Source organism: Schistocerca serialis, chromosome 3 (genome assembly GCF_023864345.2).
Source record: "Schistocerca serialis cubense isolate TAMUIC-IGC-003099 chromosome 3, iqSchSeri2.2, whole genome shotgun sequence".
In the NCBI taxonomy this organism is placed as follows: domain Eukaryota; kingdom Metazoa; phylum Arthropoda; class Insecta; order Orthoptera; family Acrididae; genus Schistocerca; species Schistocerca serialis.
This window is the reverse complement of record NC_064640.1, coordinates 366,580,539-366,601,660: the sequence shown is the minus strand read 5'-3', so window position 1 is coordinate 366,601,660 and position 21,122 is coordinate 366,580,539. Positions and strand designations below refer to the sequence as shown.

General features: G+C 36.0%; 1 protein-coding gene across 2 annotated transcripts in view; it reads right to left on the bottom strand.

Annotated features, from left to right (window-relative positions):
- Positions 1-21,122, bottom strand: part of LOC126470183 (protein FAM214A) — a 226,477-nt gene that overhangs the window by 10,993 nt on the left and 194,362 nt on the right. For both annotated transcript variants that reach the window (XM_050097839.1, XM_050097840.1), the window contains exons 12-15: positions 19,190-19,386; positions 18,056-18,216; positions 16,232-16,404; positions 911-1,149 (exon numbers count right to left, since the gene is read on the bottom strand). In XM_050097839.1, the coding sequence (XP_049953796.1) occupies positions 911-1,149; positions 16,232-16,404; positions 18,056-18,216; positions 19,190-19,386 (770 nt within the window). The remainder of the gene's footprint in view (positions 1-910; positions 1,150-16,231; positions 16,405-18,055; positions 18,217-19,189; positions 19,387-21,122) is intronic.

The following is a 21,122-nucleotide window of genomic DNA, read 5'->3' as shown; positions in this document are numbered from 1 at the left end:
GGACAAGCCCATAGCTCTTTTGTAACAGTTAAATATGCTAATTACTGCTTACAGTTGCCAACATTTTTATTCATTTCAATTTGAATTTTGAAAGCCCTAAGTGGTAATCACCATGTTTTTAGTCACTGTTCACTGAAGGGTAACTGTCAAGCCGTTATCCTTTTTGGTTACGTGTCTGAATGATTCTCAGTACAACTTCTATTTGGAGAACCAGTAATAATTTCCATTAATTTTGAAAGCAGTTTTCCTAAATACATCACTAAATAAATTAATTCAACACTATGAAGTCCTCAAAGAAACATTGAGGCCCATAGGTATCAGAATATGTTCAAAATAAAAAAGGAAAATCTACAAAAACAGCCAGAACAAGCAAACATTGATATTTTAAATGGTGCTGCAATATATAATGAGAAGCTGTAAAAGAAGATTCAGGAGTCTGCACAGCTTGTCAGAAATTTGCAGTAATATGAAATCAAAATGGAATATTGTTGAAAGAAAAAAAAGGGAAAGAAGCCACATACATATATCTAATTACATAACCATTTATTTCTTGTATTAGATTTAACTTCATTGGAAAGTACATTTAAAGTTTTCACAATGTGACTGAAGACACTTTCATCATCATCCACTGTAGATTTAGTAGAGTCATACAGGGTGGGACAAAACATAACGAACAGAAAAGACTATCACAGAACTACTTCCCAAGGCTTTTTGCAACTTTACAAGAAGATAAGGTTTCTACAATACACTTTTAGTTTGTTAGACTATTTTAATATTCTACTGTAACTTGAATACAGGAATATGCCAAATTTTAGTAAATTCTGTTTCATTCTGGTGTAATGTTTTGTTTATATTGTAAATTTGGTGAGCTAGGGTTTGACGTAACACCAACTGCTAGAGACCAACTTACCGTAGATGTATGAGATACCGTAGCCACTTTTGAGCATCATAGGGCTGCTTGCCATCCAAATTGGCAGGCATATACAAAGTTCGTTGCCTTAAGAATGTTTGTGAATTTGCAGGCATGTCACATAAATCATACATCACCACAAACATTTTCACCACTGTTCCAAGGGGATTGAAAAGAGTCACTTGTACTGTGCCACTTCGAGGAACATTATAACCTTTCTTTCCAAGGTTAATATGGCCCTGAAAGAAGAAAATTATTTCAGTTACCAATTTGTATCAAAATAAATAAAGACTATTATCATGATCAGAGGGAAATATAATTTTTAATAAATAAGAAAGATATTTTCCGAGCACAGGAGAATTTTGGCTTCTGGCTAGATGAAGTACTCCACTAACTCCACCTGTGGGGATAAGATGTACCAAACTCACAAAGCATATTAAGTGAAAATATACAAGAAGAAGATTTCTGTTACAATAGTCATTGGCGACTACAGTCAATATCCTTCCTTTGATGGCAGATACTGAAATCCCGTTTTATGCAGCTCCATACTTTCCAGTGTGCGAGTAACATGGCTGAACTGGCAGGTCATCATCACTTAACCCTCCCACAACCCTTGTCTTCCTTCCAGTTCATTATTTAGTCATATACCATTGTAGGTGGTTTGAACTCTTCTATATATCCTACAACCACTTTGATTCATTTGAGAGAAGGAAGCTATTAAACAATAATATTTTGTCTTCTGCTTCATCTTAAGTTATCCATTAACATTAGCCCAAGATGATTGGGAGAGAAGAGATGGAACTTCAGAAGTTCTTTTACGTAAAAATATAAAACACCATGAGGATTAAAGTTTATTGTCCAGTTGACATCAAGGATGTTGGTATAAGAGCACTAGTTCTACTTGGAACAACAGTAGGGGAAGGAATGAGTTATAATGTTCTTGTTGCAACAACCTAAACATTGTTCTCCGACTATCTTGGCGGTATAATAATTAAATTTGTCAATTCTTCACACCCAAGACTAGGTGTCAAGCATCACCTGACAATTCTATTTCTTCTCTTTTGTCTTCCATTTTTCCAATTGTCTTTGATCTTCTCCTGTAGTTATTCTCTGACAGCCACCAATCCTCCTGAATTTTTGTTCATCAACAACCTTCCCATAGTATTTCATTTCTAATAGCTTCCTGATTATTTGTTGTCCTGTGGTATCTTCTCTTTCTAAATTCTGTTTTTTGTGATCCAAGCTAGTGTTGATTTCTTCCCCTCTAACAGTCTTTCAAAAAGCACTGTTACTACTGTCGTCATCGTCATCTTCTTCAGTCCAAAGACTGGTTTGATACAGCTCTCCATGCAACTCTATCCTTTGCAAGCCTCTTCATTTCCAAATAACTGCTGCAACCCACATACTTCTGAACCTGCTTACTGTACTCACGTCTATCTCCCTCTACACTTTTTATCCCTGTAATTCACTCCTATACTAAATTGCTAATCCCATGATGTCTCAAAATGTGTACTATCAACCGATGTCTTCATTTAATCAATTTGTGCCAAAAATTTCTTGTCTCCCCACTTCTATTCAGCATCTTCTCATTAGTTACATGAACTAACCATCTAATCTTCAGCAATCTTCTGTAGCACCACTGTAGTGAAAAGACAACAGAACAGTCTACTGTAACCCTCCTTTTGCTCTTTCTTATTGTATACCATATTGTTCTGGTTTTTCAGTTTTAAGGATTCTGGCTGCCAGCTGGGTGCTGTTCCTTCTATTTCTTATAAAGTGCAACCCAAACTATTACTCCAAGTGTAGGTCCAGTGCATCTATCACGCACACGTCAGATATCACTAAAACAAAGGCATTTTTCGTTGCAGAGAAATCTGCTCATGAAATTTTAATCACCAACTTTCTCCTCTGCCTGTGAAAATATTTTGTTCATGCTGACCTACATAGGGAGTAATGATCATGATAAAACAAGGGAAATCAGAGCTCACACGGAAAGATATAGGTGTTCATTCTTTCCGCACACTATAAGAGATTGAAATAATAGAGAATTGTGAAGGTGGTTCAATGAACCCTCTGCCAAAACTTAAATGTGATTTTCAGAGTATCCATGTAAGTGTAGGTGTAGGTGGGTTGCAGGTCCTCAACTGGCCACCACCTAACCAACACACAGTCATCACTGGCACTGAGGCAAAACTAGCTTTCATTAGAAAACACAACAGACCTTCACTCTGTCCTCCAATAAGCTCTCAATTGACACCACTGACGTCGCAGGTGGTGGTGTTTTGGGGTCAGTGGAATGCACGATACAGGGTGTCTGGCTCAGAGCTGTCCTTTAAGTAACAAAATTGTAGCAGTTTTTGTGTCACTGTGGTGCCAACTGCTGCTCAAATCACTGCTGCAGATGCTACACAATGCACCAGACCCATATGCCAAGCACACTGATCTTCCCTCTCAGTAGTACCACGTGGCCATCTGGAGCCTGGTTGTCTTGTGACTGTACATTCCTGAGGCCACCACTGCAAGCACCCATGTACAGTGGCCACAGTCCTGCCATGTCTTTCTGCAACATCGCAGAAGGAACATCCAGTATCTCATAGCCCTATTACACAACCTTGTTCAAACTCTGTGAGGATTGATAGTGAAATCCTTGTCTCCTTACAGGCATTCTTTACTAACACCAACTCACCTCTTTAAAGCAAACCTAGTTTATGCTCATCTTTTGAAAATATTGTGCTCTAGCCATTTACTATGTACTCTAAAATTTTGAAAACTACGTATTGTTTTAATGAATTCTACCATGTTCCACAAATATTTTAAAATTTTCAGTTTAACTTGACTAACAATTTAAGCCTCAGTAGTAGATACTACTTCCACAATGACTATCATATTGAATATTTTCAGGTTCAGGACCTTCGTTACACATCAATCTCTTTAGAAAGTATGTTGTGAATAAAAACCAACAGTTAACAAAATCTGCATTTTTAAATTTTGTTTTCATGGCACCCTATTTGCTTCAGTAATGTGTACCATATGCCTAGACCGTGACCCTGCCATCCTTCCCTCTTGTGTCTGCATTCCTAGCCAGCAAATCTGCCGCCTCCCTCTGAGCCACTAGATACCCACCCCAACCCCTGTTCCTACCTCCCACTTCTTCCCTCCTCCTCCCCACCCCCCCAATACCACTCCACCTGACAACCCCCAGTACACTCTAAGTCCCCCCTGCCAAATTGCAGTCTTGGCATTCTGTGAGCACCCAGCACAGGGGCACAGACATGGTGTATTGTGCCTGGTAACAACTCAATGCTTCTGCCATTCAGTGGATGATTTCATTTACAGCTGAAGTATTTAGGTTTGTTTTTTTTTTTTTTTTTTTTTTTTTTTGTGTGTATCATGTATAATATCCCTTCTCTTGTTCCTTCTGGGGCTGTGACTTATAAAATAATCCAAATCATCTTCATTTCATTATTGTCATTTCCTGGACTTAACACACGTTAATCACATTTGCCTCATAATAGATATGTTTGTGTATTAGTTTTTGTTCGACTGGCAATATATTTTCGTACTCAACACTGTTTTTCCACATCTCATTCAAGATTTTAATTTCAACAGGACAGTGCAGGGATCTATAGTAGTGAGCTCTAAACACTTTTAACCCATCGTCTATGATGACGTCATACAGAAGAAACTCATTTCATTTGTATATAAGAATGCATCCAGCTGACAGTTATTAACAATGCCACTGTTTGAAACTCTCCAGGAAATGCCTTACATATCTTTCAATTTTGTTAAAGTTCTTCAGTTCTTGTAATAAACATTTCTTACTGTTCACATGATCTACTTTTACAGTTGTTTGTGACTTAAGCAATACTACAACATATTGCTACAACTGCCTTTCATAGGCAGTGCATTGTGTACTGTGCTAGTGTTCATCACAGAACATACTCTGATAAAAAGTAAAATGTTGTCATTTGATTAATATTCCTGACACAAAGCTGAAATATTGGGTACTTCCTTTCTCCTGGGAAAGGGGAGAAGGGGGGAGGGTGAGAATGGGGAAGAGCATGAGGATTAAGCCCACATCATCAAGGAAGAGTTTGGAAGGTGCAGAGAGGAACTAATGTCAAGCTGAAACTGAGTTTGTCCCTCAGGTATTCTGAGACAGTGCAGTTGGTAGTGCACTACTTGCACAAGGCAGGTACCAGAATTTGTGTCGTGATACATCACACTGCTCCAACTTGTCACAAATAGTTAAACATTTTAATGACCCTTCCTTTACTATGTCTGTGTACTTTCTCCAATGATTTTCTTTACCTCACAACACCATATTTACTGTGGATTATTGTCACTTTCAAATTTCTTCGTGCTTTTAGAACAAACTCAGATGACATAAACAAGATTATCTGAATGTGATGTTAGTGGTTCAGCTTATTTTGGTGCTGTAAGAATGAGGTGTCCATTGTTTATCAATATGACATGAATAATAATTTATAACTAATGATAATTTCAAGTGGTTTGTTAATGTTATGTTCATTCAAGACAACAAACATTAACCATGAAATCTGTACTATTTATGGGACAAACAGCAGTTAATGACAGGAGGTACTTTTGAAGGTGTTTGATAAGCAATTGTATCTGGCCAAAAGACCACAATTACAATTATTCTGCACAAAATTGCCCAGTCTTACAGATATGCTATGGTTTCCAGTGATTTTTAGTCCTTTATGCATTAGTTGCCACTGAATAGTTTGGGTTGTATGGTTGTGGTCCGTGAAACATTTTCGATCCTGACTTTTGATCCAGAACTGTATTCAACATCTTCAGAGGTGTTCCTGGTTCTGTTAAGTCTTCCAGATTGATGTCAGAGTGACACATTGTGAAAAGGGAGCATGGCAGAAGTTGACAGCTCTTAATGAAATGTCCAAATGAGAAAGTTTCATGGACTATAACAATACAACACAGAAGATTCACCAGCAACTACAACAGCTGGTGGTAAAAGCCTTCACTGTATGACATTTGTGCATTTCAGATATTTCCTTCCTGGATTATTCTTCCGTGACGATATTTGAAGAATTTCCACCAGCGGTTACAATCACATAAAGAGTTTTCTACAATGAATATATACTGAAACTGGCTCCACTCTACAATAAATGTGGAAAACCATGTTTATTATGTAAAAAGGTATTGGCAGATGTGCACTTGCATATACAATAATCTTCACTGTTACTGCTACACATTCGAAATTTGCATTGCATTGCATTGCACTGAATTATAACAAATTTTCATGTTTTGTAAGAACATACATTTGTGAGCCCTTTTACTTTTTTGACTGTTTTCTTTGCTGTCAGATCCTATTAACATTCACTCAGTAATCTTACTCATAAAAAAAAAAGAATTATTTCTTCATTTCATCTCATCTCAAACATGCTGTAAGTAATCTTATGAAGTCTTGAAATGAATTTTCTCCAAATGATTCCATGAATTTCATACTGTAATAATCTTTTGTTTTCCTCAATCTTATTTAGTGCCATAAACACTGTAATACATCTACCTCGTCTGTTATTTCTGTTGTGGAACTGCAGGAATGTTGTAACACTCTTAGCCTCATAAATAATAGCATCAGCTAAATTAATGCACTTGTTTAATTCAGTGAAACAAAAATACAAATTAATGTTAGCCAGTGTAACACACTGCAGAGAAGCACAGCCAAGCAAAAACCTATGAACATTTTAATTTTCTCAGGGTGAAACCATAAGCAATACTATAGATTCTAAAATATCCTAGAAGGGGTCACATCATAATTCATCATTGTATGGTTTGAGGCCGTGTGCAAGATACATTATAAAAATGAAATTTCCTGTGTTATTTGAAATAAGCATGTGCATATGTGCTGTCTTACAAAATTAGACTGCGAACAAAAGAGTGGAACATACATTGCAAATCTGAACACTTGCACCACAATTCATAAATTACTAGCTCACAATTGTGCTAATAGTATAGAGTCTCAAAAACTCTGTGCTCTTCAATGCCAACCTCTAGCAGATTATATTCCACTCTCAGGTGAACCTGTAAGACCTAGTATCGGTGTGTGTGTGTGTGTGTGTGTGTGTGTGTGTGTGTGTGTGTGTGTGTGTGTGTGTGTGTGTGTTTTGCTTTGAAACTTGCTGGCAGATTAAAACTGTGGGTCAGACTGGGACTCAAACTTGGGATCTTTGTCTTTTGTGGGCAAATGCTCTACCAACTGAGCTATCCAAGCATGCCTCATGACCCACCCTCACAGTTCCACTTCCACCAATATTACCTCTCTCCTGTATTCCAAACTTTGCAGAAGTTCTCCTAATACCTTGTGGGATGAGCACTCCCTGACTAAAGGATATACTGGAGAAATTGTTTAGGAAATTTGGAGGATAGGAGACAGATACTGATGGAAGCGAAGCTAAGAGAATGTGTCATAATTTGTGCTTGGCTAGCTCAGTTGGTCAAGCACTTACATGTGAAAGGCAAAAATGTCCCAGATTTCAGTTCCGAACCACCAGGAAGCTTCAGAGCAAATATCTGGCTAAGTGCATTAAAATAAATACAATGTTTTTCCCATACTCAAGTTACTAATTCAACAGACACTGTTTCCTGAGCTATACTTCTCACCACACACCCTGTATCAACCCAACTCCTTCACTTCAACAATGAGCATAATGTTAATCTGGTGAAAGTATTGTAATGTGTGTACACACAAAAGGAAAACAATTTTTAATTTTATGTTGCTCTTTATATTTATATATTGACTTCTTTACACATTCTGTCTCTTTTGCATTGCAGGGTTTCATAAGCTATCGGACTGTGTGCTGGAAGTTTAAAGGAATGAGTGAATAATATACAATGTGAAAAGTAAATGCAACATATTTAACAAATATTTTACTATATACATTTTTTAGTGATTTGTGACATAATTAATAATTCCCTCTTAGTTTAACTTTGTTGATTTCTTGAAACTGGGAGTAGTTTTTTCTTCAAGTATATATTTTTAAAGAAAGGATAGGTTTTGGGGTAAATACTCAGAAAAATTATAGGTCTCCTGCAAATGTGACACCATGAATAAGGGATTCTTCTTAAATATGTACATGACTGAATCATCAGAGAAATTATATAGCTTTGTGAGTAAAACAGTTCCTTTTAACAATCAAGAACCAAACCATAAACTGTATGTTCACAACAGACAACTCAGTGATCCAGTAACCAGAGACAAGCCTGGAGTTTGCTTAATTGTAACCAGAATTTCCAAGAGAGGTGCAGATGAAGTTGATGGGAACCCTGATGTCCGTGCTATATAACTGGAAAACAACAACAGCACAAGACAAAATTTTACAACTAATGCCATTTTACAAAATATTCAGATAGGAAGATTCGCTGAGCACACAAAAAATGAAAAGAGTATTCACAATTCACAGTGACACACTGTAGGTTGTAAAACTCCATTACTCTCATGATAAATTCTGAAATATATAGGATTACATTTTAAGAGTAAGAATGATGCCTGAACAGTTACAATACATTAAATGTTTGTGTATTATAATCATGGGAGAAACACTTTGCCACAATGACATTATTTTTCTTACTGATTTAATTACTCATTCACTGTCTATGTTGTCAGTTTACATAGGTTACACATTTTCTTTTAAAATGTGTCACATTCCCGTCATTAGTTAATCACACCATACACTAATTAAATATTGTCTTTATTTGTGTGCATTTATCTATCTATTTATTTATTTATTATCTCCTTGCAATGAATGGGTATCATAATGCACAGAAATGAGGGTGGTAATTATATGTAATACATTCGGGTCTGGCTCCCACTTCCCTTAAATGTGGCTAAAAATTGTAACACACAGAAACAAAATATGAGAGAGTACTCTGTAAGCATCAACTTCATAAGGCCACTAATGTAATGAATACTTCTTGTTTATTTATTGCAGAACTTTTAAGGAAGTTCCTTTTTGAAACAATTATGGAAGGTACATGGTTACAAAAATGGTCAGGTCTTTTGTATGACATCTGCTTGATGTCCAGTTATTGAGTTACATAATATTCTTTGTAACTTTTCAAAAATGAAATATTATGGACTTTTCTGCATTATTCTGCAAAATTATGTGAATGCCAATAACTTAAAAGTTAATATGTTCAAAATATTCCATTTTAGATACTGATGAAACTTCAAATTAAAAAAAAAAAACCCTCACATTTAGAAGCTTCTTAAAATACTTAAATTTTTATATTAGAGAGAAAGCTTGAGTAAATTATGATACTTCGCCTGATTTCATTCATTCAGTAATTTCCTATGGAATTATCAACTGCAGTAACTCGCATTTAAGGAAGAAAAGATTTCATTGCATGAAGGTGTGCAGTAAGATCATCATAAGGTGATGGCTCGTGAACATATGAAGTTTAACAAGTTGGGAATTTTAACCACATAGGCATCAAATTTCACGAGAACATTTATCATCCACTAAATCCTGAGTGAATAACAGCTACCATAATTATAATAATATAATGAAAAATTATCTTGACTCTTATTTAAAAACTGATTTCACAGACGTGTGTCAAACAATGCTGTTACCACAATCTTCATGCATTTACCTAATGATGCTAAATGCTTCACAGATATCACAACTGAATTTTAAGTGTGCGCAGGAAGTTCTCTCTGTGCAAACACTTTTTGTAAAAATTTCAGTTAATAAGTTTTGGCCTACATCAAAAATATAGGACAAATCATACATTGAATTGAATTTAATATGATCCTTTAGAAATACATTATTTACAATAAATGAACATGATTATATGAGTCATCAGAAACAGACCTCGCTTATTATCACTTACTTCCTAAGACTGACTTCTTATGTGTCATTAAGATCTTTACCTTTGTAGTGCCCCATAGAAGTAATTAACATTTAACATCCTTTATTGAGAAACAAGTAGTGAATTTTTATGTCACAACTCTCTTGTTCAGCTTTTCCTGTGTTTTATGTTTTAACTCTTAGTTTAGCTCCCTGAATGAAACTGTGCTGCTGATGTTTGTACACCATTAGTACCACATACTACAGCATGTTTCAAACTTTTTTGCAATGCATCCTTCGTAGCTGATTACTTGCAAAATATATTGAAGCAATAAGCAGTCAGAGCAATAAGACAGCTGTGGAGTTGGGAAGAGGATGAGTGTAAAAACTGTCAAATCACCGATATACTATTACACCTAGTTTAGTCAGTAGTTTTTAGCAGTTTGCTGGTTCTAGTAACTTATTTACTGGCTGTGTTCTTGGAAATGAAATCTGCTGATGCGTCCATTATCAGTGATGATTCATTCATCTCTTTTGATGTGTATTAGTCCTTATACTGTAAGCTAGAGTATCAACGTTTTCAGCAAATACTGTGAGCTGCTCTTTTACAATACTTTTATCTACCCTACACCCAGTACCTATTTTAGTCTGTTTTTATTTGATAACTTCCAAACAGATTCTGCCTTATTCTCAGTCTTTATACTTCTGGTTTTGCATAATGGGTGCATTATTTCCATTCAAAATTTTATCTCTTTTTTGTTAATTACTTCCATTATTGATTACAGACAATAAATAGTGTTTATAAATTTCTCACATAGCAAACTTTTTTTATAAAATGAATGAATTCTCAGAGTTATATTGGACTCCTTAGTGTAAGGTCAGAGCAAACCACTTAGTTAAAAAAAACACTCTTAAAAGAAAAAAACTGTGATACTTATTTCATAAAGAAGAAATGTATTTTAATGTTAATTATGATAGGAAAAAATCTGTCTAGTTGTAATATTATACATGACCTATTGTTCTAAGATAATGGTAAAACAGTGTATACACTATCTGATCAAAAGCATCTGGACATCCCTAAGTAATGCTGAACTGAGCACAAGATGTCATGAGAAGTGGATTCGGCAGTATAAAAGAGCCCAAGTAGTATTGTATTGTCAGTAGACAAGCAGTAACGGCAGAGTTGGTTGGGCAGGAGAGCTCGGTGACTTCTAACATGGACTAATCACTATTTGAACTCTTCTACAGCTGTCCAAGCCAATGTTGGTGATGTGATTATGAATCTGAAATGTGAAGCAGCAACAACAGCTAAAGCAAGACCAGACAGACCACCTGTACCGACAGACAGGGACCACCGAGCATTGTGGGAGGGGGGGATGTAAAAAATGGCATGAAATCAACAGAAGTTATCACTCTTGAGTTATGAAGTGCTGCTAGCAGTCCAGCTAGCACAGTGACAGTGCATATGGAGTTAAAAATAAAAGGGGTACAATGGCTGATCAGCTCCTCATAAGCCACACATTATGAAATTGCGAAGGTGGGATGGCTCCACTTGCTACAATCCTGCTCCGTAAAGACTTTTTTTTTCCAATATGTATGTAAGCATATGCAACAATTGTGTGCAATGATCAATTTCTCAATAAGGCTGATGTTCACAAAATTTCATTGTCCACTAAGTAATTGTGTGATTTCAAACTGCAAAGTAATTGTTATTTTTATCTACAAAAAATTTATTTCAATAGTAACGAAACATATTTGATACCTATAGAACATGGGGAGTTGGGATTTCCAGTCATCATGTAGCTATTATTTATAAAACAACATACCTCAATCAAAAGCCCTTTAGTTACTCTTTTAAAAAATATTTACTTTTTTCCAAAAACCTGTTTCAAATGATTATTTATAATTATAATTAACAATCATCTCAGAGTCGTGAATGTTAGATTCTGAGAACTGATGTCATAATTTTGTTGTTGGATTTTTATTTATTTATTTATTTAACTGTACAATAAATTTGGGTATCAGAACATGATATTAATTAAGATAATGAATAAATTAGGAAAACTGTGAACCTTTACATTTTACATGAAAATCAGTAAATCTCATTGGAGGTGTACATGGTATTGACAAACATTTCATATAACTAGAGTAATTTTACAGCTACCTAATTACGATCATACTAAATTATTACTTGGTTCACTAGAATGGCATCTATGCTTTTAGTTAGAGTCTGGTCAAATCATTCACTTTGACATCATCAAGTAGTCATTGCGTTATATTTGCATCAATAAAATCTGGATCTGCCTGTGAAAGTACAGTGTACAAATATTGCCACTGTCAGAATACTACTTAGTTTAGTGGTTGTGTCTACCTGTGATTTACATTCTTAATGAAATTTTACAGACGATTATGAGAAGCATTAAATATGGGATTTTGTCCCGTTACCTGATTCTGCATTGTGTACATAATTTCAAAACTTAGTATAAAATTAGTAAAATTAGATTATAGCCAGCAACCAGACAATAGACACCATGTGCTACCAAGGGCCATCAATCACAGGTGAGGCATGTTACAATTTCTGTAGTCATTGCTAAGCAACATTTGAGATAGTGGTAAGAGTGACATCGCTGGACAGTGACTGACAATGAGTGATTTGCTGTGATGGATCATGCTATGCCCAGTGCCAATCCGATGGAAGGATTTGGGGCTGATGAATGCCTGAAGAAAGTTACCTGCTAGCCCTGACCTAAGCCCAATGCAACACCTTTGGGACAAGTTACATCATCAATTTCGCTCCAGACCCCAGTGTCAAACATCAATACCTTCCCTGGTTTCTGGTCTTGAGAAAGAATAGGCTGCCATTTCTCTAGAGACATTCAGATGCATCATTGTATGTGTCCCCAGCAAAGCTCAAGCCATCCTAAAGCAGATGGTGGATACACCCATATTAGTCCACTAATACGGTGTCTTGATACATTCAATCAGGTAGTGCATATGTTATCTAAAATGTTCATGTAGTACTGTATTCTTTCACTTGACTTATTTTATATCACTAGTACACAACTTTTAGAACACGTAATCTAAAGAACCAAATAAACAATCAAATCAAATTCACTTCTGATGGCACATAATCATCTGAGCCCAGATTCCAGAGATATCATATGTCTTTCACTAACTTCTTGTTCGTCACTTAATGAATGCCTTCCACAGATTTAGTTTCTCCATACAATTGTATATTTTGGAGATGACAATGGTTTCATCCACTGAAGCACATTTTTGAATTTACATTATTAAGCACTGATGCTGGTTCTAATACCAGTAACTTAGGCTTGTTTTAATATTCTGTACTAATTATTTTGTGGCAGCAGGTGGCACTTTCTGTGCATTAGTATATGGATCTACCAGGAAATCCATCTCTTATTAACTGTTCTTGTCCACCACAAACAGTAACAAGTATAATTCAAACATATGGATGCAGTGTTTTGATCTTGACAAGGGTATGTACAGAGTGATTCAAAAAACATGTCCCATAGCAAAAGTATGGTGAACTGTAACTCCACTTACAAACTTTCGGAGGTTGCAGTATGGAACAAAACAAGAAGAAAGTTTAGTGAACATGGGCTTTAAAATGCATACTTTTTCATCTTCACTACCATCAAATACATCTCTTCTACTGAAGAAGTGCTCATGGCTCTTATGGTATGCATTTTGTAGCCCAGTTTTACAAGACTTTTTTTCTTGGTTTGGTCCATACAACCATCTCCGAAAGTTTGTTGGAGTTTTGGTTCACCCTATTTGTCCTATGTGACATAACTTTTGAATTACCTGTTATTAAAAGAAAGCCTTGGAGCAAAATACTATTAAAACATCGGAATTTTGACTTAAAAACTGCTGAAACTAATCTGCTGAAGTCATGAATGGAACTACACTAGAATCAATCTCTAACTTTAAATACCTTGGAAGTGTTGATTTAAAGAACGCTAACACGGGCTGTACTTTACAGCAAAATGAAGCAACTTTTTTCGAAGAATTAAAAAATCTTCTATGGAAGAGGTAAATATCATGGTACCCAAAATAAACAATGCTGAACACTTGCTGCCAATCCTCCTTTACAAGTCAGAAGTTTGTGCTCTACTAGACAGTTGAAAATTAATTTAATTTCTGCTGCTTTAGTTTTCAGAATTGTGAACCAAAAACAACTAAGGATAAAACTAGAAGTGAAGAAGGGATGAAAAGTCAGCATTGAAGAGTATATTCTTGACATCATATGCCATTTTACATGTTATTGGTATGACTAATTAATGTCTTCAGCAGAAAGACAAAAAATGATTATTTAAACTTAATTGAACTGTACTGTGTCTCCACATATAAAAACCAATTCTATGTTGCCACTCCTACCTCAAAGTCCCACTGCTGCAGTCAACAAATACTGTAAGAATCCATGCAATTCACAGTATTATAACACTGGCAGCATTCAGTTTCTGTACTTTCCAAAACTCTTTCTCCATTAATGGTTAATGCTGCTCAGAACTGATCAAACAAGTTCAAAAATGGTTCTGAGCACTATGGGACTTAACAGCTATTGTCATCAGTCCCCTAGAGCTTAGAACTACTTAAACCTAACTAACCTAAGGACATCACACAACACCCAGTCATCGATCAAACAAGTGTTTGTATATTTAGAAAACTAGGAGTTTACCATTTTCTTCAATGGAAAACAATCTTGTTCTTTGCAAATGACAAGCACATAGTTCACTCACCGAGATGGTTACTAAAAGACAGAATCGTCTGGTATCATGACGTGCAAGTAAAAATACAGACATCTGTAAGTTTCATTGGTGGTCTGACATGGCACTTAGTGCAAACAATACATTTCTCCTTGCAGCAGCTACCTCAGCACACAGTAGGAAGGAAACAGAGTTTGTTGGCCCACCATTGATGAACACATGTAAGAGAAGTAGAGAGTAAATATGGAATGGACAGGTATAGCTGCATGCTTTTTAAAGGACTATATAAACATCAGCCTTAATCAGTTTATGCAAACAATGAAATGTTTGAAAAGCTATATGGACAGACACTTCTCCAAAATACACGTCCAGTGCCTTAATCACACAGATATCCTTCGGTGATTAAGACAAGACTTTCAATAAGTGGGACTCAAATCCCCATGTGGATAATCTGATTAGTGTTTCTCTGCATCACTGAATACAAATTCTTGCTGGTTACTTTGAGATGACATCATTCTTGCCGAATTGGAGCTTGGCTCCATCTCCAATGAGCTCACCATCAAAGAGATGTTTCACTCTTCTCTTTCTTTCAACCAGTGCACCACCTCCATTGGTAAGTACTGGATACAAAAGTCCATGTAACAAGCTAAAGTTTTTAAATAGCAACGAATCCCTCACAGAAGAAAAAAAAAACTAAGAAAAAGTATTGCTTTTGTTTTGAAAATGAGGGTACACTCTTGCATCAGATGTATCAGCTGACAGAAATCTCTTGCACAAAAATCGAAATACATCAGACTAAGATCACATTTCTCTCTCATTTTATTGGTGGACTATGAGCAGCATGGACATTTTTGAGCAACTGAAAACTGTACGTTGGTGTAATACAGACATTTGATCTGTCACAAATTCTCAACATCAGGTTAAAAAGGAACTATTTTGTAGGTTGCACAGTGTGATGACTCTTTCTCAGTGATTTCTTTACCAGTCCTTACAAAATCATAGTTTACATTAATGTCCTAGATGGACACATTTTTTAAAATTTGTCAGTAAGACTATTTCATATTGGGTCTTAATGCAATTAATGTTTTTAGTTAAATTATACTGAGGTTAGTCAATTTTCAATATGTAAAATAAAAAATACTTGCACAATCAAACAGTGGAAACTCCAGGTTGGAAAATCAACAAAGTAATTAAAAGATAGATTGCTACTTACCATAAAGATGACATTAAGTTGCAGACAGGCACAATTAAAAAGACAGTTACACAGTAGCTTTTAGACACAGTCTTGTCAGAAAAAGAGAAACACACACCATTCATTCACACAAGCAAGCACACTACACATACACGACTGCCAACTCTAGTAGCTCCAGCCACTGGCATTCTGGTCCAAGCTGTCCAAGTTGGCAGTCATGGTGCATGAGGTGTGTTTGCTTCTGTGAATGAATGGTGTGTGTGGGTGTGGGTGTGGGAGAGGGAGAGAGAGAGAGAGAGAGAGAGAGAGAGAGAGAGAGAGAGAGAGAGAGAGATGTAAGTGTCTTAATTGTGCCTGTCCACAACTTAACATGTCATATTTACGGTAAGCAGCTGTCATCATCGAGTTGCCACCACCTGGTATCTAACATCTTAACAAAAAGCACAACATTACATCCACAACTACATTTTTATTACTTTTAAATGATTTTAGAAGGTCACAACACTTCCCAACGTATAACACAGTTTTTACTGTGAAAGTGTAAGTCAGGAGAGAGAAACAAAAAATTACTTACAAGGTAGGGTGTAGAAACTTTATCATTATCCCCCAAGGTGTAAAAAAACACTGTGACAGGCAGCACAAGATGACGTGGACAAAATGAGCCGCTGGCACCGAGATCTGCAGTGAAGCCATGGACTGTGCTTACAGGTTCCAATCTTCCATTCAGGACAGACTCTTCAAAGCTACCTGCAAGAGAAAGATGTACATCCTATCAAAAGTGAAAAAGAAATATATTAAAAAGTACATAGGGTTGAGGTAATGAAAACATTCAGAAGTATTAGGAATATTTCACACTTTCAGTTTAGTAACAAAATGTTGAAATTTCACAATTCTCTTTTTTCAGGCTATTCAATATAGTGGAAGTCCATTTTTATGTATTAGTAACCTACATTTGTATAACTCTAAATTTAAACTATGAGCATAGTGCATACAGTAATGTGTGAAGATTGCACAGTAATAATAATTCTCTGGATGAATGTACAACAGTGTGTTAGAAGTGTGGAAAGACAATATTGAAAAAAAGCAGTTTTATGTTAGTACTGGGTGGAAGTGCAGAGTCTGCAAATGGAAAAATCTATTACATTTATGACTGATGACGAAGTCAAAGATTCATTAGTCAAGCTCCATTTGGTCCCAAAAAGTTTTAAGGCACTTATTGTGACTTGTCTCTTGTCATCATTTGCAAAGTAAGTAACTGGCATGATGGAGCCAACAAAGGAACTCTACCTACACTAAAACCAAGTGCAATTGCATCAATTCAGTTGGACACACTGTTTTTATTCAATGAATGGCCTTTGAAGAAAACACTCCATTATCTACATCAGGGCAGTAATTTCCACTTCTGTTTGTCACATCTTTGCACATCTATGGAGAACAATTGCTTTTGTCTCATCTGATGAGGGACTACATTTATCAGTAATAAGAAGAAATTCTGTCTTCCATTTTAAAAGAAATGTTGTATCCACACTACAACAAATTCAATGCAAATTATGGTAGTATTTAGATCTATTTTTAAGAATTTGAGAGTGTTAATGCTCAATAAGTGCTTAATATAAAACATTTTCAACAGCAGTCCTGATATAAGGATGATTAATCTCACATCTACCAGCAGTGAGGAGCAATCAGGAGAATTAAAGAAAGACAGGAAAGAACAAAAATGTGAAAAATGATAAACGAGAAGCTATACAGATTCCAGAAGTAAGGAGGAGTTACCCAAGACTTTGAATTTGGCGTAACCCAAGAGCACTGAGAATTCCTACGGAAACAATGGGAGAAAGACTTAAATTCAGGGTACAAACAATGAGCAGTTAGTAAAGCAAAGTTAAAAATTTGAGCTTAACCCTCGATAGATGCACAGTGTAAATTTCAGTGAAATTAGTTGAATTAGTTGAATTTTTTAAGAGAATATGACAAAAACTAGGATTTTCTTGAGGAAGTAGGAGAGGGAACTCCCCTGCTCAGGCTGAAAACATGCTCCAAGAATCAGTTACTTTGATTAGAGAAATCTAGTTGACAAATCAACACCAAATTATTCCCCTATGCCTTTGACATGTTGCATATTACTTGGTATCCTTATTAAACCTACTCTTTTGTTCAATGGTGAAACTTAAATAATAAAAGGTGTTCTAAGAAATATTTTCTTATGGCACATCTTGCACTTACAGGAGGTGGGAGGAAGGAGGGGGGGGGGGGAGAAGCTTTCTGTGTTAGAGCATACTTTATTAACAGCTTAATTAACTCAGGAATACTTATGACCATAATTTCTTTGAAGTAGCTACACAGTCCCACTTTACAAATACAATCTATAGCAAAATTTATAACCAAACCATAGTCTTACCTAACAATGATGAACAAGGATAACCACTGTATCTCAGTCGTTGAAAATCCTCACGAGCATTCTCGAGGAAATTGCCAGGTGGTACAGTATCAACTGGACTTGGTGTTTCAGCATCATCACTACTTGTACTTTGACTGTCATCACTACTTTCAAACAGAGCACTGAAGACAAAGAATATCATGGTTGTGTAACTGTTTGACGCTTAAAACACTGATAAAATAGTATACATTTAAACCAGTAGAAGGAAAATGTTGGTTCACATTAACACTTGTTCTAACAATCTTCAATAAAATTATTTTCTAATGTCAGACTGGTATTCAGCTAATTGCCATCACCACCAGCTTCTTTTTCAACAGAAGATTAATATATTGCAAAAATAAGTTACAAATCAGAGTGATATGTAGTCAATTTTGAGAAATAATAAAAATAATGGCATGTAAATATTATGTATCATCACATCAACAAACAATCTGATACTTAGCACATACTGTAAGCACACAAGAGGTGAAATGTAAATACATAGTTATCAGCAAAATGGTCTGTTAATGAACAGACATTTTCAAGTAATGATAGCACCTGCTACTTGGTTGGTGTTTTGATCCTACGCCTCTTTGCCATTCTCTCAACTAACTAGAACTTGTGAAGACACAAAGGAATTAAAGAAAATAGCTGCCAGTGGGTGTTGATTTATATCAATGGATGAAGTTGAAAATTTTGGGCAGACCTGGATTCAAACCCAGGTCTCTTGCTTACTAGGCTGATGCGATGACCACTACACCATCCAAACACAGTGGTCACAGCAATCCCATGTACTGCACTAGCACACCTCCCGCCAGACCCAAATTCTCAACTTATACCACACACTGCTGAGCTGTGCCCTGCTCATTAGTCACCTTACTCGCTGCATCTTGCCGATTCCCATAAGAGTTCAAGCGTGGTGTACACTTGCACTTAAGGGATCCCTGGCCACCACCGCGTTAATTATATACATTAAAAAAAAAAAAAAAAAAAAAAAAACACATTTAGAACTTGTTAGTTTCTCAAATGAACAGTTAAAGAGCAACAGGAGTTTCAAGAGATATTTGCATGTAAAACTATTATAGTATATTACAGACAGAACTAATAGCAACAAACCTGCGAATAGCTGAGACAGAATTCAGAGTGCTGTCGAAGTCAAATCGTGTTGTGGAAGTAGTACGTCTAACAGGCGCAGGACTTGATGTCAGTGGCAATCCAGTACGACAATGGAAAACCATAGATGCAGCAGAGTCAAGTGAACGTCTAAAACGTGCCTTGTCCCTTGCTGATGGCACCTGCCAATTGTGATTTACCTGCACAATATTATTTCATTACTTCCAATTAATTTCAGATACAAGCATTAATTATTTTCATTTTTATTTACATCTATTGTAAATGATTTAGCTTCCATATTTCCATGTATACTAAAGTACTGGGGGGGGGGGGGGGGGGGGGGGGACAGAAAGATAGACATGCACTGATTACATAAATGAAGTGTTCAAAGCAGGGTTTCACTGTTCAGCACCATTTGGAAATATGCTGCTCAATGCTTCAACCACTGGTCAGAAGTTCTCTCTTCTCTTACAAGTGTGTATTGTTGTATTGTACTAAATATTTTCCACTTCCAAAAATTGCAATACCAAGACGAAATAATGACTGTTACACAGATTAGGCACACGACAACAAACAAACTATAAAAATTACATAATTTTACACAAGATGTAACACAAATCCAGCATTGTGCGAGGCCTGTCATGCACAGCAATTAGAGAATCTAAAGATTGTAGCATGGAAGCAATGACAACTTTAATATGATCCTGCGAAATCTGCCTTCAACTAGCTTGCACAGAAGCCCACAATACAATTAAAATGGTGCTTAAGGGCTTTGATTCTCAAACTTTTCATTTTTATGCTATACCTGTCAACAATGAACACGGCTACATGTTTGTAACTACAATCACATCCAACAGGTGCACTGCTATCACTAAGAAGTTAATGTGGGACATACTGAAGTCTGAGGCAAATGTGGTTTCTGGACAATTGAATCCAAGGCAACTGCATTGGCATTATCAGCCCAGCCCAACAGCAAACAGTGTTAAACACTGATACTGATAAAGACACGTCCAAATCATTCCAGGATTCCAATGCAACAGTAAATACTATAGATGATACTGTATAATCCATGATCTTCATGCAAACAAGATGACAGTCATCATATGTGGTGGCCACATTGCATGGTCCAGAACCCTTCCATTTCTGTGTACAGCACTCAACTGCCTACACGTTCATCTCGTGCACCTTTGATCTACTTGCATGCCCTGTATCTTCCAAAATGCCATGTCATAACAAACCAATTACCAAGACCATTCTGTTCAATTAAAAATCCTTTGCATTCTCATTTTGTGCACTTTCATGTTGACAAAGCTTTCCCATTTCCACTTTGACAGTTCCTTGTGGGGTGAACTTTATGTAACAGTGATCTTTCCAGGTCCAATAAAGTGGGTGCTTCTGGAGCTATATGTAAGTCATCTGTATGCAGTCTCTACCATGTCTACCTTCGAGGCTGTTCTGAACATTCTCTGCTTTCCGATTCATTCATGTACTTCATTTTGGATGCTGTGATTTTTGCAAATGTTACTGAAGTAATAAGCCTCTATAGGTCTTATTTTTAACCAGATATAAGTTATCAAATTAGAAATATAGATTAATTAAATATCAAATGCAACAGAAGGACAGACTGTTCAACACAGACTTCTGATATGCTTAATGCACCATGTCATTACATGGCTTTTCTCAAAATAATGGGAAAAACAAGCACTTGAAAAAAAAAATACCTATATTTCTTATTGTAGAAGGTCAAACAACTGATTTTAAAGATTTCCTTCACAATCAAAAGCATACACTGCTATTGGGCTGAAAACAATAAAGGATAGTGGCTGCTGAAAATTTAATTTGGAGGAACAGTGTATCCTAATGCTAAATCTTAGTTGCAATGAGGGTTATCTTTAGAAATTGATTGTAAGTATAGTTTTGTACCAAGTCAAAATTC